Consider the following 26,134-nt stretch of genomic DNA (forward strand, 5'->3'; position numbering starts at 1 on the left):
CCACGTCCGCTAAGATCTACCACAGAACGTGGAGGATATTTTTATCCTGGTGCTCTGCTCAGGGAGTGTCTCCCTGGCCATTTGCATTGCCTACCTTTCTTTCTTTCCTGCAATCTGGGTTAGAAAAAGGTTTGTCGCTCGGCTCCCTTAAAGGTCAGGTCTCGGCGCTATCCGTCTTTTTTCAGAGGCGTTTGGCACGCCTTCCTAAGGTGCGCACGTTCCTACAGGGGGTTTGCCATATCGTACCCCCGTACAAGCGGCCGTTAGATCCATGGGATCTGAACAGGGTACTAGTTGCCCTCCAGAAGCCGCCCTTCGAGCCTCTGAAGGAGGTTTCACTTTCTAGACTATCACAGAAAGTGGCTTTTCTGGTAGCGATCACATCTCTTCGGAGAGTGTCTGAGCTGGCAGCACTATCATACAAGGCTCCCTTCCTGGTCTTCCACCAGGACAAGGTTGTGCTGCGTCCTATTCAGGAGTTTCTCCCGAAGGTGGTATCCTCTTTTCATCTTAATCAGGATATCTCTTTGCCTTCGTTTTGTCCTCATGCAGTTCATCGGTATGAGAAGGATTTACATTTGTTAGATCTGGTGAGAGCACTCAGAATCTACATTTCCCGCACGGCGCCCTTGCGCCGTTCGGATGCACTCTTTGTCCTTGTCGCTGGTAAGCGCAAAGGGTCGCAGGCTTCTAAAGCCACCCTGGCTCGATGGATCAAAGAACCAATTCTTGAAGCCTACCGTTCTGCTGGGCTTCCAGTTCCATCAGGGCTCAAGGCCCATTCTACCAGAGCCGTGGGTGCATCCTGGGCATTACGACACCAGGCTACGGCTCAACAGGTGTGCCAGGCAGCTACCTGGTCGAGTCTGCACACTTTCACCAAACATTATCAGGTGCATACCTATGCTTCGGCGGACGCCAGCCTAGGTAGAAGAGTCCTGCAGGCGGCAGTTGCCTCCCCGTAGGGGAGGGCTGTCTTGCAGCTCTAACATGAGGTATTTCTTTACCCACCCAGGGACAGCTTTTGGACGTCCCAATCGTCTGGGTCTCCCAATAGAGCGACGAAGAAGAAGGGAATTTTGTTACTTACCGTAAATTCCTTTTCTTCTAGCTCTTATTGGGAGACCCAGCACCCGCCCTGTTGTCCTTCGGGATTGTTGGTTTGTTTGCGGGTACACATGTTGTTCATGTTGAACGGTTTTCAGTTCTCCGATGTTACTCGGAGAGAATTTGTTTAAACCAGTTATTGGCTTTCCTCCTTCTTGCTTTTGCACTAAAACTGGTGAGCCAGTGATCCCACTGGGGGTGTATAGCCAGAAGGGGAGGGGCCTTACACTTTTTAGTGTAATTGCTTTGTGTGACCTCCGGAGGCAGTGCTATACACCCAATCGTCTGGGTCTCCCAATAAGAGCTAGAAGAAAAGGAATTTACGGTAAGTAACAAAATTCCCTTCTCCTCACTCCACGCAGCATGGCTTGTCTTCCTGTCTGTGCCAGCAGCAGTGCCGCTGACCTGTGTGGAGCCGTGCGCACAGCGATGACTCCATCGCTGTGTGCACCGCTCTCCACACACATCAGCGGGCAGGCAGACAGGAGGACATCGTGATGCTGCAGGGATCGGTGGCCGGTGAGTATACTTATTAATATAGCCACACATGATCACTCCAGGCTGAAGTTGCCAGGGATGATCACGTGGGCCGGCTGTTAATTATGCACGCATATGGGGGGCCGCATGTTTGAGACCTCTGCCCTATAGGAAATAGAGTCCCAGTTGAGCATGTGCTCAAAAAATGCTCTCCATTATGCCATTTGGCGTGGGTCCCAGTGTTTGGACCCACACTGATCAAAAAGTGATATGGGGGTTGTTTTCATGAGACAACACCTTTTTAAGTACTGTCTCTGCTGAATAAAATGCACAAAACCTTTATATTTTTGCTCTCGTTCTAGAAAGTACGGCACAGCAAGCTAGCAGAGTCTGTAGAGAAAGCCATAGAAGATAAGAAATATTTGGGTGGTACAGATCCATCCACCATTGAGATGTGCTATCCTCCTATAATCCAGAGTGGAGGCAATTACAATCTAAAATTCAGTGTGGTCAGGTGAGTTCTGTCTCCTAGTACAGCAAGGGTGTTACACATTGAACGCCGGTAACTCTCGCTTCATTTATGTTTCTGCCTGCAGTGACAAAAACCACATGCACTTTGGGGCAATCACATGTGCCATGGGTGTCCGCTACAAGTCGTACTGCTCTAATTTAGTGCGCACCCTCATGGTGGATCCAACACAGGAAATGCAGGAAAATTACAACTTTTTGCTACAGATGCAGGAGGATTTATGCAAGGAGTTAAAGCATGGTAGGTGCCTAATGAGTATCAGTGTCTGCAGTACACTATGTGTGCTTCATATAATTAGGCTGTGATCCCTATACTGACTCTCACAGCTCCTATATGCAGGATCTCCCACCTCTGACCTCAGCTAGTACACTTCTATAGGTTTAAATATGCACATACAGTCTTATTAATCATATTTGCATACCAACTTCATAAACTTATCTACACATTCCATGGAAAATAGTTGTGGAACAAAGAAGAGATATATGTCTAATTACAAATTAAGCCCCTAGAGCTGCCCATCCCCCCCACACCAGGCTTTAAATGTACATTTCTATAGACAGAAGCTTCTAATCTCAGAAGGGGTAGAGTCGGACTATAACTCACAGAGGCTCCTCAGTCAGGCTACTGAAGCTGAACTACCTTTTTCTGGTAAACAAAAACAGGCTTTGTGATAAGAGACACAAGGCTGTAAACTCCATGTTAACTCTTACAGCATGCTAGCTTCAGATTGCATGGCAAAATCCTGCTGACAGTCCCTTTAACAGAAAAGTGCCTGGTACAACAATGTGTGTAATATATACAAGAATAGAATATTTCTTATTGTGTTATCACCAGGTGCAAAAATAAGTGAAATCTACCAAGCCATTATGGATCAAGTGAAGAAGCAGAAACCGGATCTAATGAGCAAGATCACAAAGAACCTGGGGTATGTGCTGTACTTGTGCATAATATTGGTGCGACACAGAACCTGCTTCTCGGTAACCTCTGCTGCCACCCTTTTTATTCTATGTTTACAGTTTCGCAATGGGTATAGAGTTTCGGGAAGGATCTCTTGTATTAAATAGCAAAAATCAGTACAAACTCAAGAAAGGTACGAGTCCAGTATATTCTTTTAAAAAATATTATCCAGGTGACGTGATCTTACTCACCAAAAATAAAATTCTTTCCATGACTATTAATTGTTGTTTCAGGAATGGTGTTCAGTGTTCATTTGGGCCTGTCGGACCTCGCCAACAAGGAGGGAAAGAAGCAAGAAGAGAAGATCTACGCCTTGTTTGTTGGAGACACAGTGCTGGTTAATGAGGTGAATTTGGGACGTAGGGGGACCATTTAGCAGAAGTGCTGACTAATGTACACTTATTTCCTCAATGCTTTTGCTATTTTGATAACATTTTGGTGGGGAATCTTTCGGTTTAGACAAAAAATGTAAAAATATTTTTTTATGCTGCAACATTTTTGTTGTGATTTTATAAACAAACAGCCAAAAAGGGCAAAAACCGATAGGTATGAATTTGACTGAGAGCTTGGCACCTACTTATTTGGCTTTCTCTTCTAATACAGAGCTGATTCCATTAGTGTTAGGCTAGGTTCACACTTCCGTTGTTTTGCATCAGTCACAATCCGTCGCCTTGAGGAATTACGGTATCCTGCAAAATATTTTGCAGGAATCCAGTTTTTCCCCGTAGACTTCTATTAGTGACGGATTGCGACTGATGACCTTGCGTTGCATCCGCTGCGTCGCGGTCAGTCGTTTTTTTAACTGACCGCCGGGCGGGAGCAACGCAGGATGTAACGTTTTTCGGGCCGTCAAAATTAACGCACTGCGCAGGAATCCATCGCCATCCGTCACGCTTGTAATGTATGTCTATGGTGCTGGATTCCGTCGTAATCAGTCTTACGACGGAATCCAGCGCTGGATTCCATCATGCTCTTCTGAGCATGCACTGCATGTTTGGCACACCCACTGGGCTGTCCCAAACACACACAGATCATGACTGATCCGTCAAAAAACGGACGCACAGCAGATGTAACAGACGCGACGGATCAGTTTTTTCACATTATTCCTGTGAACGGAATCCTGTGAAAAACACATCCGTTGCATCAGTTGACATATAAAAAACGACTGATCCGTTGCTGATGGACCGGACAGATTTGAAACGGAAATGTGAACCTAGCCTTAGAGGTTTTCTGGTTTTGACCCTCCCCCCTGCCCCGCACCCCCTCCCTGTCTCGCAGGGTTTTTTGTCTTATTTTACTCACCCCAGGTCCAGGGATCTGTTATCTGCAGTGCTGATGTCAGGTTAGTGAGCTCGGCGGAGTTTACTGATTGACTGCAGCTATGACATCGTAATTTCAGCACTGCTGCCAAAACAGATACCAGCAGCGGTGGAGAGCTAAGGCTGGATTGGATGTGGGCGAGTACCAGCTGGCTTTGTTTTATATGCCTGCCATTTTTTAGGTTCTATTTGGCGGGAAGTGGAAAACACCTTTTATCTGTCTTGATCAGTGTTCAAAGGAAAGAACTGGCACTTGAAAATCCATTTTCTTCGGCGCTCCATTGGGAGACCCAGACGATTGGGTGTATAGCACTGCCTCCGGAGGCCACACAAAGCAATTACACTAAAAAGTGTAAGGCCCCTCCCCTTCTGGCTATACACCCCCAGTGGGATCACTGGCTCACCAGTTTTCTGCTTTGTGCGAAGGAGGTCAGACATCCACGCATAGCTCCACTGTTTAGTCAGCAGTAGCTGCTGACTCTATCGGATGGAAGAAAAGAGAGCCCATATAGGGCCCCCAGCATGCTCCCTTCTCACCCCACTTGCGGTTTGTAAGGTTGAGGTACCCATTGCGGGTACGGAGGCTGGAGCCCACATGCTGTTTTCCTTCCCCATCCCCCTGAGGGGCTCTGAGGAAGTGGGATCTTACCGGCCACCAAGCCCTGAGGCCGGGCTCCATCCACAGACCCATAGAACCTGCTGGATGTGGAGCGGGAGTGCCGTTCAGGGACAAGGCCCTGCAACTTTCAGGTACTCTGTGTCCCCGTATGGCAGGCCACGCACACCCCAGGCTTGCTGGGTGTGCTAGTGCGCCGGGGACTGTAGCGCTGTGCGCTGGGCTTATAGTCCCCGCAGATTACTGGGGGACTTTATGTGTGTGGATCGCCGCGCCGACCGCCCCTGGAGCGGCGGCGCAGCTGCGACTTGTAGTGCGCCGGGGACGCGCCGACCGCGCTTTTACGGCGGCGGCGCTTCTAACTTTAGTCCCCGGTCTTCTGCGGCCTAGCTCCGCTTCGTTAACGCCCCCCACCCTGTCAATCAGGGTAGGGGAGAGACGTTGTTCAATCGGCAGCGCCGAGGGCTGGAGCACGATTTACATGCTCCAGCCCTCTCACTGAGCACAGTAGGACACAGGCTTCGCGCTTTTTCTCTGTGCACGCCCTAGGCCCGCCCCCAGGCTTGCAGCTCCCCAGGACGCCGGCAGCCATTATACACATGCAGTCTGGCTGGAGAACGGACGCAGGCTCTGGGGGACCCAGGCTAGGGGTTTCTGGCGACCACACACCCGCGCTAAGCGGGCGGTAAGCAGCACATACGTGCGGCCCCACTAGTGCCACAGTGTTATATTTTTCGCTGTACCAGATATATTTATATACTGCACTGTAAGGTCGCTTCTTGGCTGTACACCCTATATTGCTTTGAGGAGACAACAGCATGTCATCCGCAAAACGCAAGGGTGCCAAGGCACGGGCTGTATACACGGCTTGTACAGCATGTGGGGCTAATCTACCAGCAGGCTCCAACGACTCTCATTGTGTGCAATGTTCAGTCCCAGTGGCACTTCGTCAGCCAGAGCCTATTGTGGTGGTAGCCCAGGCAGAGACGCCTGTGAACCCTGCCCCGGTGACGGGGACAGAATTTGCAGTCTTTGCTGATAAAATGTCTGTGACTATGACAAAAATCCTGGAGACCTTGCAGTCCAGGCCAGTTGCTCAGACCATAGACACTGCTGCGTCTATGTTCCCCGGTCCCCCTCAGTTGGAACTAATCCGTACTTCAAGGGGGTCCCAGGCATCACAGGCTGAGGGCTCTGACTCCGATGACAGTCCCAGTCCGCCTAAGCGAGCTCGCTGGGAGAGACCCTCCACGTCATCACGCGGATCAGGGTCTCAGCGAGAAGGGTCCCTATATGATGGTTCAGAGGTGGGTGATCAGGAGTCTTGTCCTGACGCCGCACTCAATTTGGATACGCCAGATGGTGACGCCATGGTAAATGACCTTATAGCGGCCATCAATAGGCTGTTGGATATTTCTCCCCCAGCCCCTTCTGCAGAGGAGGCAGCTGCACAGCAGGAGAAATTCCATTTCCTGTATACCAAGCGTAAATTGAGTACTTTTCTGGACCACTCTGACTTCAGAGAATCCATCCAGAAACACAATACTTATCCGGACAAGCGTTTTTCTAAACGCCTTAAGGATACACGTTATCCTTTTCCCCCTGACGTGGTCAAACGCTGGACCCAGTGTCCAAAAGTGGACCCTCCAATATCCAGGCTTGCAGCTAGATCCATAGTTGCAGTGGAGGATGGGGCTTCACTTAAAGATGCCAATGACAGACAGATGGACCTTTGGTTGAAATCTGTCTATGAAGCTATCGGCGCGTCGTTTGCTCCAGCATTCGCGGCCGTGTGGGCGCTCCAAGCTATTTCAGCTGGTCTGGCACAGGTGGACTCTCTCATACGTCCAGCAGTGCCGCAAGTGGCGTCCCTAACTACGCAAATGTCTGCGTTTGCGACCTACGCTATCAATGCGGTACTGGACTCTACGAGCCGTACCTCAATGGCATCCGCCAACTCTGTAGTTTTGCGCAGGGCCTTGTGGTTAAAGGAATGGAAAGCAGATTCTGCTTCTAAAAAATGTTTAACCAGCTTGCCATTATCTGGAGACAGACTGTTTGGTGAGCAATTGGCGGAAATCATTAAACAGTCCAAAGGTAAGGACTCCTCCTTACCCCAGCCCAGATCAAGCAAACCTCCATAGAGGAAGTGGCAGTCAAAGTTTCGGTCCTTTCGAGGCTCGGGCAAGCCCCAATTCTCCTCGTCCAAAGGGACTCAGAAAGAGCAAAGGAGCTCTGATTCCTGGCGGGCTCACTCACGCCCCAAGAAAGCAACCGGAGGTACCGCTTCCAAGGCGGCTGCCTCATGACTTTCGGCCGCCTCCCTCCGCATCCTCGGTCGGTGGCAGGCTCTCCCGCTTTTGCGACATTTGGCTGCCACAGGTCAAAGACCGGTGGGTAACAGACATTTTGTCTCACGGGTACAGGATAGAGTTCAGTTCTCGGCCTCCGCCTCGGTTCTTCAGAACTTCCCCACATCCCGACCGAGCAGATGCCCTTCTGCAGGCGGTGACTTCTCTAAGAGCAGATGGAGTGGTGGTCCCTGTTCCTCTTCAGGAACAAGGTCAAGGTTTTTACTCCAATCTCTTTGTGGTGCCAAAAAAGGACGGCTCATTCCGTCCTGTTCTGGACCTAAAACTGCTCAACAAGCATGTGAACGCCAGGCGGTTCCGGATGGAATCCCTCCGCTCAGTCATTGCCTCAATGTCTCAAGGAGATTTCCTAGCATCAATAGACATCAAGGATGCTTATCTCCACGTGCCGATTGCTACAGAGCACCAACGCTTTCTACGCTTCGTGATAGGAGACGACCATCTTCAGTTCGTAGCTCTGCCATTTGGTCTCGCGACAGCCCCACGGGTGTTCACCAAGATCATGGCGGCAGTGGTAGCAGTCTTGCACTCTCAGGGACACTCTGTGATCCCTTACTTGGACGATCTACTGGTCAAGGCACCCTCTCAAGAGGCATGCCAACTCAGCTTGACTGTTGCACTGGAGACTCTCCAGACGTTCGGGTGGATCATCAACTTCTCAAAGTCAAATCTGTCACCGACCCAGTCACTAACGTATCTTGGCATGGAGTTTCATACTCTCTCAGCGATAGTGAAGCTTCCGCTGGACAAGCAGCGGTCTCTACAGACTGGGGTGCAGGCTCTCCTTCAAGATCAGTCGCACTCCTTAAGACGCCTCATGCACTTCCTCGGGAAGATGGTGGCAGCAATGGAGGCGGTTCCGTTTGCGCAGTTTCATCTGCGCCCACTTCAATTGGACATTCTCCGCCAATGGGACGGGAAGTCAAAATCCCTGGACAGGAAAGTCTCCCTTTCCCAGACGGCCAAGGACTCTCTGCAGTGGTGGCTTCTTCCCACCTCATTATCACAGGGAAGATCCTTCCTACCACCGTCTTGGTCGGTGGTCACGACAGACGCGAGTCTGTCAGGGTGGGGAGCAGTTTTTCTCCACCACAGGGCTCAGGGTACGTGGACTCAGCAGGAGTCCACCCTTCAGATCAATGTTCTGGAAATCAGAGCAGTGTATCTTGCCCTACTAGCCTTCCAGCAGTGGCTGGAAGGAAGGCAGATCCGAATTCAGTCGGACAACTCCACAGCGGTGGCATACATCAACCACCAAGGGGGGACACGCAGTCGGCAAGCCTTCCAGGAAGTCCGGCGGATTCTGATGTGGGTGGAAGCCACGGCCTCCACCATATCCGCAGTTCACATCCCCGGCGTAGAAAACTGGGAAGCAGACTTCCTCAGTCGCCAGGGCATGGACGCAGGGTAATGGTCCCTTCACCCAGACGCGTTTCAGGAAATCTGTCGCCGATGGGGAAGGCCGGACGTCGACCTCATGGCGTCCCGGCACAACAACAAGGTCCCAACCTTCATGGCACGGTCTCGCGATCAAAGAGCGCTGGCGGCAGACGCCCTAGTGCAAGATTGGTCGCAGTTCCGGCTCCCTTAGGTGTTTCCACCTCTGGCACTCTTGCCCAGAGTGCTACGCAAGATCAGATCCGATTGCAGCCGCGTCATACTCGTCGCTCCAGACTGGCCGAGGAGGGCGTGGTATCCGGATCTGTGGCAGCTCACGGTCGGCCAACCGTGGGCACTACCAGACCGACCAGACTTACTGTCCCAAGGGCCGTTTTTCCATCGGAATTCTGCGGCCCTGAACCTGACTGTGTGGCCATTGAGTCCTGGATCCTAGCGTCTTCAGGATTATCCCAAGGGGTCGTTGCCACCATGAGACAGGCTAGGAAGCCCACGTCCGCTAAGATCTACCACAGAACGTGGAGGATATTCTTATCCTGGTGCTCTGCTCAGGGAGTGTCTCCCTGGCCATTTGCATTGCCTACCTTTCTTTCTTTCCTGCAATCTGGGTTAGAAAAAGGTTTGTCGCTCGGCTCCCTTAAAGGTCAGGTCTCGGCGCTATCCGTCTTTTTTCAGAGGCGTTTGGCACGCCTTCCTAAGGTGCGCACGTTCCTACAGGGGGTTTGCCATATCGTACCCCCGTACAAGCGGCCGTTAGATCCATGGGATCTGAACAGGGTACTAGTTGCCCTCCAGAAGCCGCCCTTCGAGCCTCTGAGGGAGGTTTCACTTTCTAGACTATCACAGAAAGTGGTTTTTCTGGTAGCGATCACATCTCTTCGGAGAGTGTCTGAGCTGGCAGCGCTATCATGCAAGGCTCCCTTCCTGGTCTTCCACCAGGACAAGGTAGTGCTGCGCCCCATTCAGGAGTTTCTCCCGAAGGTGGTATCCTCTTTTCATCTTAATCAGGATATCTCTTTGCCTTCGTTTTGTCCTCATGCAGTTCATCGGTATGAGAAGGATTTACATTTGTTAGATCTGGTGAGAGCACTCAGAATCTACATTTCCCGCACGGCGCCCCTGCGCCGCTCGGATGCACTCTTTGTCCTTGTCGCTGGCAAGCGCAAAGGGTCGCAGGCTTCCAAAGCCACCCTGGCTCGATGGATCAAAGAACCAATTCTTGAAGCCTACCGTTCTGCTGGGCTTCCGGTTCCATCAGGGCTGAAGGCCCATTCTACCAGAGCCGTGGGTGCGTCCTGGGCATTGCGACACCAGGCTACGGCTCAACAGGTGTGCCAGGCAGCTACCTGGTCGAGTCTGCACACTTTCACCAAACATTATCAGGTGCATACCTACGCTTCGGCGGACGCCAGCCTAGGTAGAAGAGTCCTGCAGGCGGCAGTTGCCTCCATATAGGGGAGGGCTGTCTTGCAGCTCTAACATGAGGTATTCTTTACCCACCCAGGGACAGCTTTTGGACGTCCCAATCGTCTGGGTCTCCCAATGGAGCGCCGAAGAAGAAGGGAATTTTGTTACTTACCGTAAATTCCTTTTCTTCTAGCTCCTATTGGGAGACCCAGCACCCGCCCTGTTGTCCTTCGGGATTTTTGGTTGTTTTTCGGGTACACATGTTGTTCATGTTGAACGGTTTTCAGTTCTCCGAGGTTACTTCGGAGTGAATTTGTTTAAACCAGTTATTGGCTTTCCTCCTTCTTGCTTTTGCACTAAAACTGGTGAGCCAGTGATCCCACTGGGGGTGTATAGCCAGAAGGGGAGGGGCCTTACACTTTTTAGTGTAATTGCTTTGTGTGGCCTCCGGAGGCAGTACTATACACCCAATCGTCTGGGTCTCCCAATAGGAGCTAGAAGAAAAGGAATTTACGGTAAGTAACAAAATTCCCTTCTTCTTTGTCGCTCCATTGGGAGACCCAGACAATTGGGGTGTATAGCTTCTGCCTCCGGAGGCCACACAACGTATTACACTTTAAAAAGTGTAACCCCTCCCCTCTGCCTATACACCCTCCCGTGGATCACGGGCTCCTCAGTTTTATGCTTTGTGTGGAAGGAGGCACACATCCACTCATGCATTCTCATATTAGTTATGTCGGTTGGAAGAAAAGAGGGCCCCCACGGGGCCCCCGGCATGTTCCCTTCTCACCCCACTACGTCGGCGGTGTTGTTAAGGTTGAGGTACCCATTGCGGGTACAAAGGCCGGAGCCTCATGCCGTCTCCTTCACCATCCCTTACCGGCTCTGGGAGAAGTGGGATCCTGAGCGGTCATCCATTTACTGGGACCGTGCTCCCTCCGCAGCCCCTGTGGGAATCTGCCGGACCGGAGTCTATTCAACCTCATGGACCGGGCCCTGCAACTCTAAGGTACTCTGTGTCCCCATTGGGGACTGTGCAGGGAGCGCACCTTCTTCCCGGACGCTGCGGCAGCTGCTGAATTGAGAAGGCCGGCGGACTTCTGCGCCGACCGTGCCTGGTTGTCGGGCGCGGTCTCAAATTTAGTCCCCGGCTTCATCGCGGCCTAGTCGCAAAAATCCCGCCCCCGGGCCTGCCTGTCAGGGGTAAGGGCGGGACTGCCGATCTGACGTCTGATGTGAGGGCCGGAGCATCCTGCATGTTTCCTCCCCCCTCACTGATCACTGTAGGGACCCCAGATTCCCGCACTTTCCTGGCGCCGCCCACGGCTTCACTCCTCCCCTGAGAGCTCCGGCAGCCATTTTTTGGCATTCTGCCGGTGGAGGATTCTCAGTGAAGAGCTCTGCAGCTCCGGGGGACCTAAGGCAGGGAATCTGGAGGACACACACTCCGCTTTTTAGCGGTCGGTAAGCCACACCGGTCACCCGGTGCTGGTCCCCCTAGGGTGCCGGAATAGATACGTATTTATATATATATTTCTGTTCGGTCGGGCTGTATACCTTTTTTTTGCCCATATACCCTCAGTGATCATTCTCCTAGGAGACAACAGCATGTCGTCCACAAGGAGCAAAGGTGCGAAGGCACAGGGTTTTTTTGCGGCCTGTACCTCTTGTGGGGCTATGTTACCTGCGGGTTCCACCTACCCTCACTGTGAGCAATGCTCGACCCCTGTTTCACTTGCTCAGCCGGAGCCTCGGTCACTAGTGGGCCCCTCGGCTCATGTAGACCCCCCTGCTCCCCCTGTCCAGGCGGCAGGGACAGAGTTCGCCTCTTTTGCTGAGAAACTCTGAGTCACTTTCACAATCCATGGCTCAGTCTATGGACAAATGGTCTGCCAATCTGCTAGAAGCTTTGCAGTCCAGACCGGTCCTTACACAGGCCCCGGCCCCTGTTGGATCGTCGCCTCCAGGCCCCTCTCGGTCCGCGCCGCAGCGCGCTTCCAGGTTGGGCCCTAGGTCTCACGTGGAGGACTCCTGCCCGGACCACAGTCCTAGACAGGCTAAGCGGGCTCGCTGGGAATCTTCCCCGACTTCTTCACGCTGCTCGGGTTCCCAGCTTGAGGACTCTCTGGAGGACGAGGCGGACGACACAGCTCAGGGCTCTGACCCTGACGTCGCCCTTAACCTTGATACACCTGAAGGGGACGCCTTAGTGAATGATCTTATCTCGTCAATCAACCAGGTGTTGGATCTCTCTCCCCCGCCTCCTACTGTAGAGGAGTCTGCGTCTCAGCAGGAGAAACACCAGTTTCGGTTCCCCAAACGTACACGTAGTGCGTTTTTCGATCACTCTAACTTCAGAGATGCTGTCCAGAAGCCCAGAGCGGTTCCGGACAAGCGCTTTACTAAGCGCCTTACTGACACGCGTTACCCCTTCCCATCTGAAGTCGTTAAGGGTTGGGCTCAATGTCCCAAGGTGGATCCTCCAGTCTCTAGATTGGCGGCTAGATCTGTGGTATCGGTTGCAGATGGCTCATCGCTAAAGGATGCCACTGACAGGCAGATAGAGCTCCTGGTGAAGTCCATCTATGAGGCCACGGGCGCGTCTTTTGCCCCTGCCTTTGCAGCCGTGTGGGCACTCCAAGCTATCTCAGCTTGTCTGGCTGAGATTAATGCTGTCACACGTAATTCTGCTCCGCAAGTTGCGTCTTTGACTTCTCAAGCGTCAGCTTTTTCTTCCTACGCCATGAACGCAGTCCTAGACTCTGCTAGCCGTACAGCTGTGGCATCCGCTAACTCTGTGGCAGTCCGCAGGGCCATGTGGCTGCGCGAATGGAAGGCAGACTCTGCCTCCAAGAGGTTCTTAACCGGTTTGCAGTTTTCTGGCGACCGCTTGTTTGGCGAACGATTGGATGAGATTATTAAGGAATCCAAGGGAAAGGACTCCTCCTTACCCCAGTCCAAACCTAGGAGACCGCAGCATCGGAAAATACAATCGAGGTTTCGGTCCTTTCGTCCCTCCGCCAAGCCCCAATCCTCTTCGTCCAGCAGGCCGGAGAAAGGCCAGAGGAACTCCTATGCGTGGCGGTCCAAGTCACGCCCCCAAAAGGCCGCAGGAGGCACTGCCTCCAAGACGGCCTCCTCATGACTCTCGGCATCCCCGAGCCGCATCCTCGGTCGGTGGCAGGCTCTCCCGCTTTGGCAACGCCTGGTGGCCACATGTTCAAGACCGATGGGTGAGAGACATTCTGTCTCACGGTTACAGGATAGAGTTCAGCTCTCGTCCTCCGGCTCGTTTCTTCAGAACCTCTCCGCCCCCCGCTCAGGCCGACGCACTTTTTCAGGCAGTGGACGCTCTGAAGACAGAAGGAGTTGTGATCCCCGTTCCCCTTCAGGAACGTGGTTGCGGCTTTTACTCCAACTTGTTCGTGGTGCCAAAAAAGGACGGATCATTCCGTCCCGTTCTGGACCTCAAGCTACTCAACAGACATGTGAGAACCAGACGGTTTCGGATGGAATCTCTCCGCTCGGTCATCGCCTCGATGTCACAGAGAGACGTCCTAGCATCGATCGACATCAAGGATGCTTATCTCCACGTGCCGATCGCACCCGAACATCAACGCTTCTTGCGTTTCGCCATCGGGGACGAACACCTACAGTTCGTGGCATTGCCTTTCGGCCTGGCGACAGCCCCACGGGTTTTCACCAAAGTCATGGCATCCGTTGTGGCGGTCCTACACTCTCAGGGCCACTTGGTGATTCCCTACTTAGACGATCTCCTAGTCAGGGCACCTTCTCGGGTGGCGTGTCAACACAGCCTTACCGTCGCTCTGGCGACTCTCCAGCAGTTCGGGTGGATCATCAACTTCCCGAAATCCAAGTTGACACCAACCCAATCGCTGACTTACCTCGGGATGGAGTTTCATACACAGTCAGCGGTAGTCAAGCTACCGCGGGACAAACAGCTTTCTCTGCAGGCAGGGGTGCAATCACTTCTTCGGGGTCAGTCACACCCCTTAAGGCGCCTCATGCACTTCCTGGGGAAGATGGTGGCAGCGATGGAGGCAGTGCCGTTCGCGCAATTCCATCTGCGGCCACTCCAATGGGACATTCTCCGCAAATGGGACAGGAGGTCGGCTTCCCTCGACAGGAACGTCTCTCTTTCCCTTGCAACCAAGACGTCTCTTCAGTGGTGGCTCCTTCCCAATTCTCTATCGCAGGGAAAATCCTTCCTACCCCCAACCTGGGCTGTGGTCACCACGGACGCGAGCCTGTCAGGGTGGGGAGCAGTTTTTCTCCACCACAGGGCTCAGGGAACCTGGACTCCGATAGACTTCCCTTCAGATCAATGTTCTGGAGATAAGGGCAGTGTATCTAGCCCTATTGGCTTTCCATCGGTGGCTGGAGGGCAGGCAGATCCGTATCCAGTCGGACAACGCCACTGCCGTCGCATACATCAACCACCAAGGCGGCACTCGCAGTCATCAAGCCTTCCAGGAAGTCCGGCGGATTCTGCTGTGGGTGGAAGCCACAGCCTTCACCATCTCCGCAGTTCACATCCCGGACGTAGAAAACTGTGAAGCAGATTTTCTCAGTCGTCAGGGCATGGATGCGGGGGAATGGTCTCTACACCCAGAAGTGTTTCGAGAGATCTGTCGCCGCTGGGGAACGCCGGACGTCGATCTCATGGCGTCACGGCACAACAACAAAGTCCCGGCATTCATGGCTCGGTCTCAGGATCACAGAGCTCTGGCGGCGGATGCGTTAGTTCAGGATTGGTCGCAGTTTCGACTGCCTTATGTGTTTCCTCCTCTGGCGATGCTGCCCAGAGTGTTACGCAAGATCAGGTCCGACTGCCGTCGCGCCATTCTCGTCACTCCAGACTGGCCGAGGCGGTCGTGGTACCCGGATCTGTGGCATCTCACGGTGGGTCAACCGTGGGCGCTTCCAGACCGCCCAGACTTGCTGTCACAAGGCCCGTTTTTCCATCTGAATTCGGCTCTTTTTATTGAGGTATTCTTTTACCCACCCAGGGACTGCTCTTGGACGTCCCAATTGGGACTTGTTTACTTACCGTAAATTCCTTTTCTTCTAGCTCCTATTGGGAGACCCAGCACCCGACCCTGTGCCCTTCGGGCTGGTTGTTCTTTTGTGTACACATGTTGTTCATGTTGAATTGTTCTTTTGGTTCATGGTTTTCAGTTCTCCGAACATCCTTCGGATTGAATTTACCCTAGACCAATTTATAAGTTTTCTCCTTCCTGCTTTTGCACCAAAACTGAGGAGCCCGTGATCCACGGGAGGGTGTATAGGCAGAGGGGAGGGGTTACACTTTTTAAAGTGTAATACTTTGTGTGGCCTCCGGAGGCAGAAGCTATACACCCCAATTGTCTGGGTCTCCCAATAGGAGCTAGAAGAAAAGGAATTTACGGTAAGTAAACAAAATTCCCTTCTTTTTGTTGATATTTTGTTAGGGTGTTAAAATTTTATTTTTTTTTCCTGTAAATTTTTCTTAGGAGGGACCAGCAACTATCCTAACTGGTGTTAAGAAAAAAGTGAAGAATGTTGGAATCTTCTTAAAGGTAACCGGACAGCCATAAAATTCAGTTTCTTGAAAAACATCCTTTGGCCTCCTTCACACGCTCGTGTTTCCGGTACGTGACTTCCTTTTTCACACGGACACACACAGACCCATTAAAATCAATGGGCTTGCACACATGTCTGTGTTTTCACATGGATCGTGTGTCTGTGTGGATAACACTCATGTCCGTGTACTCCACGCAACATGTCCAATTTTTTTTTTTTCTCCGGCAACAAGGATGTCACACAGCTTGCACAGTGATGTGATCCGTGTGACATCAGTGTGACGCGCACCAGAGAAAAAGTGTCTTTGAAATAAAATGATATTCTATACTTGCCTGTCTCTGGCGTTACGGTCTTCAGCACTGTTTTCACTTTCTTCTGGGCCCACTCATTATGCTCATGCATATTCACTGCACCCCAGACGTGGAAGCAGCAGAAGTACCATAGGCAGGTGAGTATAGAAGTTCATGCTGTCCATGTGCTATGCGGATGTCACATGGAAAGCACACTTACAGCAAATGGAATACACACTTACGCACCTACACCACAGACGTGTGAAAGAGGCCTTTGACTGTTTTTTTTAAGCCATAGTGTATTAGTATACTTATCACAGCACCATGTAATTACTGATCTGTCTCCTCAGAATGAAGATGAAGAGGAGGATGAAGAAAAGGATGAAGCTGAGGATCTTCTTGACCGAGGATCTCGTGCTGCAGCGCTGCTTACGGAAAGAACTAGAGTACGTTTTGTGTTTGAACTTGAATTCCTTTTCCAGACTTGAGATGTCTTGGTTTTTCTTTTCCTATCTTGTGCTGTTCGTGGCCGCTTCACTGCTGTTTTCTTCCATAGAATGAAATGACGGCAGAGGAGAAGCGCCGGACTCATCAGAAAGAGCTGGCGACACAACTGAACGATGAAGCACGGAGAAGGCTAACGGAACAGAAGGGCGAGCAGCAGGCGCAGAAGTAAATCCATACCTTAACCAATCTCGCTGATATTGTTTTATGCAGTTGTATTCACTGTCACTAATTTGTTATTCTTTATCCAGGGCTCGCAAGTCTAATGTTTCATATAAAAACTCCTCTCAGATTCCAAAAGAGTCTGAAATTCGGGAGATGAAGATCTATATAGACAAAAAGTATGAGACTGTGATTATGCCTGTGTTTGGAATAGCTACTCCCTTCCATATTGCCACCATCAAGGTGAGTGAGCAGCAGCTCCATGTACACTGAGCTTTATTGTATCCTGCTGAGTTGTCAGCATCAAAATTCTGGCTGAGTTCATTCCAAATAAAGTAGACTGTGGGCATGCGTGTGCCGAGTGTATCCAGAACAGCGTGGCAAGCTCCTATGGCTACCTTGCAGAACACTTATGCCCAAGCTGGCTAGGAACCAGGGATGGCGTATGATTTATTCATGCCTTTTGGTTTGTAAAAAAAAATTTTTTTTTTTTTCCGAGAATTTTGACTACAAGGCGCACGGATCTATAGTTACAATACGCTGTTCTTAAGGTAACCGTTTTAGCCGGCAGATCAGTTTTCACTAATGACTACAACCAATATGGATATATGAAATCAGAATTGACAGGCCACCAATTATGAAAAGCGCATGTTTTAATTTTGTTTCTTTTTTTTCTCGTTATATATGCTTTTGGGGATTTGAGAATTTTTTGTGCCATTTAATGATATAGAATAGTGAGTGTAACAGTTCTGAACCCTTATACAAGAGATATATTTATCCTTCTGAATTGTGTGTTATTTGATGTAAACGCCTTATACACACGGGTGGGACATGTTGTTATATATACTGTTTGGATTATGAATAACTACTGAGTAGATACCTGCACATATGTGACCCTATTTTACCTTATATGTGTGTAATTGCCTACAAAGCATTGATAAGCGATTGTGTTTTTTTTTTTATTTTATAGGTGCACACACATGCTGGAACTATTTTGCATGCAGATGTGCTGTGATTGATATACATTTTTGCCGGATATGTAGGATATTAAAAACTGACCTTGATAGTACAATATTACAAAAAGATCTGGATAAGATGTCAGAATGGGCAGATACTTGGCAAATGAGATTTAATGTTGATAAATGTAAAGTAATGCACCTAGGACGGAGTAATCCTATAGCTGCGTATACATTAAATGGAAGTAAACTCGCGACTACAGAAGAGGAGAAAGACTTGGGTATTCTCATTACAAATAAGCTGAGCAGCAGCACTCAATGTCAAGCAGCAGCTGCAAAAGCAAACAAGATTCTAGGGTGTATAAAAAGAGAGATTAGATCCCGTGATCCCAACGTATTGTTACCCCTCTATAAATCCCTTGTAAGGCCACATCTGGAATATGGGATCCAGTTTTGGACTCCACATTTTAAAAAGGACATTCAGAAGTTAGAGTCAGTTCAAAGGCGGCTAACTAGACTACTACAAGGAATGGAAGGCCTCCCATATGATGACAGGTTGAAAAAGTTAGATATGTTTAGCTTAGAAAAAAAGACGTCTCAGATGAGATCTCATTTATTTGTATAAATACAGGTGTGGTCAATATAAAGGACTGGCACATGACTTATTTCTTCCAAAGACAGTACTAAGGACCAGGGGGCACTCACTGCACATTACTCACAAGAGGTAGTAATGGCAGATACTATAACAGCTTTCAAAAAAGGGCTGGATGATTTCCTCACTACACACAACATTGTTGGTTATAAATGACTTAGTGACCAAATGTAGAACTGGTGGAGGAAGGTTGATCTAGATGGACCTAGGTCTTTTTTCAACCTAAGTAACGATATATTTGGGAACAATTTTATAACAATCAATCCATTGACTGTTTATATGTTCAGTGGAGATTGACAATTATCATAGGTGGTATATACATGTGTGCCACGTAATCATCTCTCTCTGGCTTAGGTTACAGAGGGGAATTAAATAGCTCCCCCTCTTTTTAAGATTGGCCCAGGCCCTATACGTTTGTCTGTCGAGTTGCTGGAACAATCTCTGTTTTAATAGGTGAAGGATCACTTTGTTTATTGTCTATTTCTTCATCGTTCCTTATGGGAGACCCAGACCATGGGTGTATAGCTTCTGCCTCCGGAGGACACACAAAGTACTACACTAAAAGTGTAGCTCCTCCCTCCGAGCATATACACCCCCCGGATGACAAATCCAACCAGTTCAATGCTTTGTGTTCAGGAGGTCACACACACACATGCATTCTCTGATTTTTGATTTCAAAGATTTGGAAGAAAAGCGGGTCCAGTCTGGACTCCCGGCATGTCCCTTCTCACCCCACTGTGTCGGCGGTGCTGTTAAGGTTGACTTTACAAGGCTGGAGCCTTACATGCCGCGCTCCTTCACCATCCCCTGGGGCTCTGGCTTGAAGTGGGAGCCATCACGGTTCTCTCTGCTTGCAGGAGACCGGTCTCCATCCGCAGCCCTGTCAGGATCCTGCCGGACGGAGCGTTTACCCCCCCCCCCAGGGACATGGCCCTGCGTCTCATAAGCTAAGTATTGAGACGTTATTCAGGGGTCCCTTGTACATTTATTGAGGGGGGAGTGTGTTTGTTAACTTTGCTGTGATTTCCGGCCGGTTCTCTGGGTTTTTCCTGAGAACCGCGCCGAGGGTGCCTGCTCGTCGGCCGCATGTAAAAATCTAGGCCCCGGCTTCAGTTGCGGCCTACTTTCGGTTTCAGTGCCCCTGCATGTCAGTCATGCAGAGGGACAGTGCGGCTCCGCCCAGCGGCTGTTCAGCACAGGGGAGGACACTCCTCACTGAGGAAAGATTCCCTCCCCTGTATGCCTCATTTGCCCTCTGGAGTCCGCTCTCAGAGTAGGCCCCGCCCCCTCTCCTCGCTCCAGGCGCCATTTTATCAGCGTTCTCAATGTCTGCATATCCACATTGTGACAAATGGGGGCCTGGGCTGGGGGATCTGGAGGGCACAGAGATGTCTCTATGTTAAACGGTCTGGCAAGTCACAACCTCCGGTTGTGCAGTTGCTTATATACTCTGTTTATATACTCTGCTGGGGGTCATTCTGGACAGAGCCCCCACTTCTGCAGCATGTCTCACATCAGAGCAAGGCTGCAAGGCTGTTCTTACTATGCACTGCATGTAGACTCGTACTGCCTGTACCGAGCACATAACCACATTGTGATGCTTGCTCTAACATAGTGGTCCCTCAGCCTGGAAGCTCATCAGTGGTCCCTCCGGCTGCTCCGGCTCCGGTGGCTGAACCCCCGGTTTGAGTATAATCCCTCTCTCCAGGGGACAGCTGTCCCGGACTCTGCTGAGCATGCATCAGCCCCCTTCTCAGGGCACTTCTGCTGCTACGGCTTGCCCAGCAAAGCTCACAGAGGATTCTTCATCTGGTCTCAGACCCCATCCTCCTAAAACGGAGACGCAGTTTCCCCTTTCCTTCCTCGTCCCGCGGCTCTGATTCACGAGCTGACTCGCAGGACGAGGAGGATGCCTTTACTAGGGGCTCGGACGCTACTTCATGTACCATTGATCTGTCCGAAGGTGACGCAGATGCTAATGATTTGATTGCGTCCATTATATTTGTACTGGACCTCAATCCGCCTGTATCAGGGGAGCATCCCCCTCTGGCAGAAAAGCATCAGTATACCTTAAGAGAACAAGGAGTGTGTTCCTTAACCACTCCAGTTTTTCAGCCCACTGTGACCAAGCCCAGAGCCCGTCCTGACAGACGCTTCCCAAAGGGTGGTTCTGATGACTGTTTTCCCCTTCCACCAGAGGTGGTCAAGGAGTGGGCTCATTCACCAAGGGTGGACCCTCCGGTGTCTAGACTTTCAGCCCGGACAGTTGTATCAGAGGCTGACGGCACCTCTCTAAGGATTCCACTGTCCGCCAGGTTGACCTTCTGGCCAAACCTAAATATCAGGTGGCAGGGGCCTCGTTCTCCCCATCTTTTGCAGCAGGGCGGGCTCTCAAAGCCATCTCTTCTTCTCTGGAGGAGATGCATTCCCTCACCAGGGACTCTATGCCCGAAATGGTTGCCTTAACTTCCAGGCTTTAGTCTTTTCATCCTAGGCCATGTCTGCCATGCTGGAGACTGTCACCGCACTGAGGTGGCCTCGGCTACTTCCCTCGCTATCCGCAGGCTCCTGTGGCTTCGAGAGTGGAAGGCAGATGCTTCTTATGAAGTTCCTTGCTGGGCTCCCTTTTGCTGGGACCAATCTATTCGGGAACAGCTGGATGAAATTATTAAGGAAGCTTTTGGCAGGAAGAGTACTTCCATGCCACAAACCCCCAGGGCAGGAACCAGTCGAGGTTTCGTTCCTTTCGTTCCTCTAACTGGTCGTCCTCTAAGCCCTAGGCCTCGTCCACTAACTCAGCCAGGGTCCGTAAACCAACTGACGCATGAAGCCGCGTCCTCAGAAGTCCGCAGGAGCTGCTGCCACCAAGGCAGCCTCCTCTTGATTATCTGGCCGCGCCAGCAACGGCCTTGGTCAGTGGCAGGCTCTCCCAAATAGAGGCAGTAGCTCAGTGGTAAAGCTGCTGCCTTTGAAACAATGAACTCACAGCTCCACGAGTTCGAGTCCCGGCCGCCCCGAAAATACAGAGCCGATGATAATTTAAGCTTGGGCGACGTGTGGTTCCAACACGTCTTCAATCAGTGGGTGTGGGATACCATTCCCACAGCTACAGAATGGAATTCTATCCAGCCCGCCAAACAGATTTTTTTCTGTCACCTCCCCCCTGCTCCAAGGCCGCCGCCTTCTCACAGGCCGTGGTATTCTTGCAGGCCAATGGAGTAATTGTACCAGTTCCCGACTGGGAACGGTTCTGAGATTTCTACTCAAATCTCTTCCTAGTCCCCGAAAAGGACGGTGCCTTCCGACCTGGATCTCAAGCTTCTCAACAAGCATGTTCAGGTGCGGCATTTTTGCATGGAGTCTCTGCGATCAGTCAATGACCCAAGGAGATTTCTTAGCATCCATCGACATCACAGATGTCTATCTGCATGTGCCAATCGCAGTTTCACACCAGCGGTGGCTACGTTTTGTAATCGGAGAGGAACATTTCCAATTCGTGGCTCTCCCCTTCGGGTTAGCCACGGCCCCTCGTGTATTCACAAGGTCATGGCAGCAGTGGTTGCGGTTCTGCACCTCCAGGGGTTGGCAGTGATTCCTTTCCGGGATGACCTTCTAGTTAAGGCTTCATCCAGTGCAGACTGTCAGCGGAGTGTCTCGCTCACTCTCAGCGGAGTGTCTCGCTCACTCTCGCTACAAGTCCACTCTGACCCCGACCCAGGAACTTACGTACCTAGGGATGCAATTCGAGACTCTGCTGGCACTTGTGAAGCTGCCCTTAGTCAAACAGCAGTCCCTTCATCTGGCGGTTCGCTCTCTGCTGAGGCTCCGCCGTCATTCCATCAGGCACCTCATGCAGGTGCTGGGTCAGATGGTGGCGTCAATGGAAGCGGTTCCCTTTGCCAGTTCCATCTGCGTCCCCTGCAGCTGGACATTCTCCGCTGTTGGGACAAGCGGCCCTCTTCCTTGCACAAGCTGGTGGCTCTGTCGCCACAGACTAGGAGCTCTATTTAGTGGTGGCTTAGGCCCCTCTCTCTGTCCCAGGGACGCTCCTTTCTGGCCCCGTCCTGGGTAATTCTCACCACGGATGCCAGTCTATCCGGCTGGGGAGCAGTGTTTCTCCACCACCGAGCACAGGGCATTTGGACTCCGTCCGAATCAGCCCTCTCGATCAATGTGCTGGAAATCAGAGCTGTGCTCCTAACTCTCGTAGCTTTTCGCCACCGGTCGGTGGGCAAGCACATTCGAGTGCAGTCATACAACGCGACAGCAGTTGCCTACATCAATCACCAGGGGGGGACTCGCAGCCGCCTAGCCCTGTTGGAAATTCAACGCATTCCGCAGTCCACATCCCAGGCGTAGAACACTGGGAGGCAGATTATCTCAGCCGTCAAACCGTGGACAGCGGCGAGTGGGCCCTGCATCCGACAGTGTTCCGGTCAATCTGCCGCAAGTGGGGCACTCCGGAAGTGGATCTAATGGCATCCCGGCACAACAACAAGGTCCCGGTTTACGTGGCTCGCTCCCACGATCCTCAGGCCTTGGCGGCGGACGCGCTGGTTCAGGATTGGTCCCAGTTCCGTCTGGCCCACGTGTTTCCCCCTCTAGCTCTCTTGCCCAGAGTCCTGCGCAAGATCAGAATGGAAGGCCGTCGGGTCATACTCATCGCCCCAGACTGGCCCAAGCGAGCTTGGTTCCCAGACCTGCTCCGTCTGTCCGTAGAGGTGCCGTGGCATCTCCCGGACTGCCCAGACCTCTCACAAGGTCCGTTTTTCCGCCAGAATTCTGTGGCTCTCAGATTGACGACGTGGCTCTTGGGTCCTGGATCCTTACGGCTTCAGGCATTCCTTCCGAGGTCATCTCCACTATAACTCAGGCGCAGAATTCTTCCTCGGCCAGGATTTACCACAGGACTTGGAGAATTTTCCTGTCCTGGTGTCGCTCTTCCGGCCATCCTCCTTGGCCTTTTTCCTTGTCCTTTTTCCTTGCCGACCATCCTGTCCTTTCTACAGTCCGGTCTGCAGCTAGGACTATCCCTCAATTCCCTCAAGGGACAGGTCTCGGCTCTGTCAGTGTTGTTCCAGCGGCGTATCGCCCGACTGGCACAGGTGCGCACCTTCATGCAGGGCGCATCTCACATCATTCCGCCTTACCGGCGGCCTCTGGATCCCTGGGACCTTAATCTGGTCCTCACGGCCTTACTGAAACCCCCCTTTGAGCCTCTTAGGGAGGTTTCGTTGTTTCGTCTTTCACAGAAAGTGGTCTTTCTGGTGGGCATAACTTCTCTCAGGAGAGTCTCTGATTTGACTGTGCTCTCTTCGGAGTCACCCTTTTTGTTTTTTTCACCAAGACAAGGTGGTTCTCCGTCCGACTCCGGGTTTTCTCCCTAAGGTGTTGTCTCCTTTCCACCTTAACCAGGACATTTCATTGTCTTCCCTTTGTTCGGCCCCTGTGCATCGCTTTGAGAAAGCGTTGCATGCTTTAGATTTGGTGCGGACGCTCTGGATCTATGTGTCACGCACCGCCGTTCTTAGGCGGTGCACCTCTCTTTTTGTGCTGACCACAGATCAGCGCAAGGGTCTCTCGGCTTCTAAACCGACCCTAGCTCGTTGGATTAGGTCGGCCATATCCGATGCTTACCAATGTTCTCAGGTGCCTCCCCCGCCGGGGTTCAAGGCGCACTCGACCAGAGCTGTCGGTGCCTCTTAGGCTTTCAGGCACCAGGCTACGGCTCAGCAGGTCTGTCAGGCTGCCACTTGGTCTAGTCTGCACACCTTTTCGAAGCACTACCAAGTGCATGCTCATGCTTCGGCAGATGCAAGCTTGGGCAGCCTCATCCTTAGGGCGGCTGTCGCCCATTTGTAAAGTTAGGTTTTGCCTACTTCTCAGTTTCTGTTTATTTCCCACCCATGGACTGCTTTGAGACGTCCCATGGTCTGGGTCTCCCATAAGGAACGATGAAGAAAAAGAGAATTTTGTTTACTTACCGTAAATTCTTTTTCTTATAGTTCCGACATGGGAGACCCAGCACCCTCCCTGTTGCCTGTTGGCAGCTTTCTTGTTCCGTGTGTTTTCACCGGCTGTTGTTGTAGACAGAGGTTCCGGTTATTCCGGGTTTTACTCTCTCTACTTATGGGTGGATGTCCTCCTTCAGCTTTTGCACTAAACTGGTTGGATTTGTCATCCGGGGGGTATATATGCTCGGAGGCAGAAGCTATACACCCATGGTCTGGGTCTCCCATGTCGGAACTATAAGAAAAAGAATTTACGGTAAGTAAACAAAATTCTCTTTTTTAGACTATTTATAATAAAGTTTATGTTTTAATAACACATGGTGCTATTTTGAATTGGATTTACATGTGAGATCTAGAGATTGGATACCTATTTGTAATCAGTAATTGCTTATTGTATGCTTTTGGGTGTCCTATATTATTTTTCTTACAAGTTTTCTGTTTCCTCATATACAGAATATTAGTATGTCAGTTGAAGGTGATTATACGTATCTCCGTATCAACTTCTACTGCCCTGGAAGTGCATTAGGGCGAAATGAAGGCAATATTTTCCCTAACCCAGATGCCACGTTTGTGAAGGAAATGTAAGTAATATTTGGTACAACAGTTAGGTTTGTATAGAATTTTCTTTTCTTGATCGTTCCTTATGGGAGACCCAGACCATGGGTGTATAGCTTCTGCCTCCGGAGGACACACAAAGTACTACACTAAAAAGTGTAGCTCCTCCCTCCTAGCATATACATCCCCTGGATAACCAAATATAGCCAGTTCAATGCTTTGTGTTCAGGAGGCACACATCCACACATGCATCCTCATCTGTTTTTGATTTTTGAAAAGAGTTTGAAGAAAAGCGGGTCCAAGCCTGGACTCCCGGCATGTCCCTTCTCACCCCACTGTGTCGGCGGTGCTGTTAAGGTTGATTTCAGGGCCGGAGCCCTTCATGCCGCGCTCTTTCACCATCCCCTGGGGCTCTGGCTTGAAGTGGGAGCCAGCACGGTTCTCACTGCCTTGCAGGAGACTGGTCTCCATCCGCAGCCCCTTTTGGATCCTTCCGGACGGAGCACTCATCCCTCAGGGACCTGGCCCTGCGTCTCACAAGCTAAGTATCTGAGACGTGGTTATCAGGGGGTCCCTTGTACTTTTATTGTGGGGGAGAGTGTGCTGTAAAACTATGCTGACTTTCCGGCCGGTTCTCTGGTTTTCACCGGAGAACCGCGCCGATGGTGCCTGCGCGCCGGCCGCATTATTAAATTTAGGCCCCGGCTTCGTCTGAGGCCTACTTTCGTTTTCACTGCCCCTGCATGCCAATCATGCAGGGGGACAGTGCGTCTCCGCCCAGCGGCTGTTCAGCACAGGGAAGGGACACTCCTCTCTGAGGAAAGATTCCCTCCCCTGTATACCTCCTTTGCCCTCCGGATCCCGCTCTTTGAGATAGGCCCCGCCCCCTCTACTCGCTCCGACGCCATTTTATCAGCGTTCTCACACTGATTGGAGCTGCCTGCAGCATCTCTCTGGGGGTCCGGTCTGTGGGATCTGGAGGGCACACAAACGGTCGGGTAAGCCACAACCTCTGGTTGTGGACCTAGTTATATACTCTCTGGGGGCCATTCTACTCAGAACTCCCACTTCAGCAGCATGTCTCACACAAGGAGCAAGGCTGCAAGGCTGTACTCAATATGCACTGCATGTAAGCTCGTACTGCCTGAACCGAGCACATATCCACATTGTGATGCCTGCCCTAACATGGTGGTGCCTCAGCCTGGAGTCTCACTCCCAGTGGTCCCTCCGGCTGCTTCG

General features: G+C 51.3%; 1 protein-coding gene across 1 annotated transcript in view; it reads left to right on the top strand.

Annotated features, from left to right (window-relative positions):
- SUPT16H (SPT16 homolog, facilitates chromatin remodeling subunit) overlaps positions 1–26,134 on the top strand; it is a 114,398-nt gene that overhangs the window by 65,537 nt on the left and 22,727 nt on the right. Inside the window, exons 6-15 of the mRNA XM_075319628.1 lie at positions 1,947–2,098; positions 2,181–2,353; positions 2,948–3,038; positions 3,130–3,203; positions 3,304–3,416; positions 15,696–15,761; positions 16,406–16,501; positions 16,612–16,727; positions 16,811–16,964; positions 24,794–24,921. Of these exons, the coding sequence (XP_075175743.1) occupies positions 1,947–2,098; positions 2,181–2,353; positions 2,948–3,038; positions 3,130–3,203; positions 3,304–3,416; positions 15,696–15,761; positions 16,406–16,501; positions 16,612–16,727; positions 16,811–16,964; positions 24,794–24,921 (1,163 nt within the window). The remainder of the gene's footprint in view (positions 1–1,946; positions 2,099–2,180; positions 2,354–2,947; positions 3,039–3,129; positions 3,204–3,303; positions 3,417–15,695; positions 15,762–16,405; positions 16,502–16,611; positions 16,728–16,810; positions 16,965–24,793; positions 24,922–26,134) is intronic.

The sequence above is a fragment of the Anomaloglossus baeobatrachus genome, chromosome 1 (assembly GCF_048569485.1).
Source record: "Anomaloglossus baeobatrachus isolate aAnoBae1 chromosome 1, aAnoBae1.hap1, whole genome shotgun sequence".
NCBI classification, from domain to species: Eukaryota; Metazoa; Chordata; class Amphibia; order Anura; family Aromobatidae; genus Anomaloglossus; species Anomaloglossus baeobatrachus.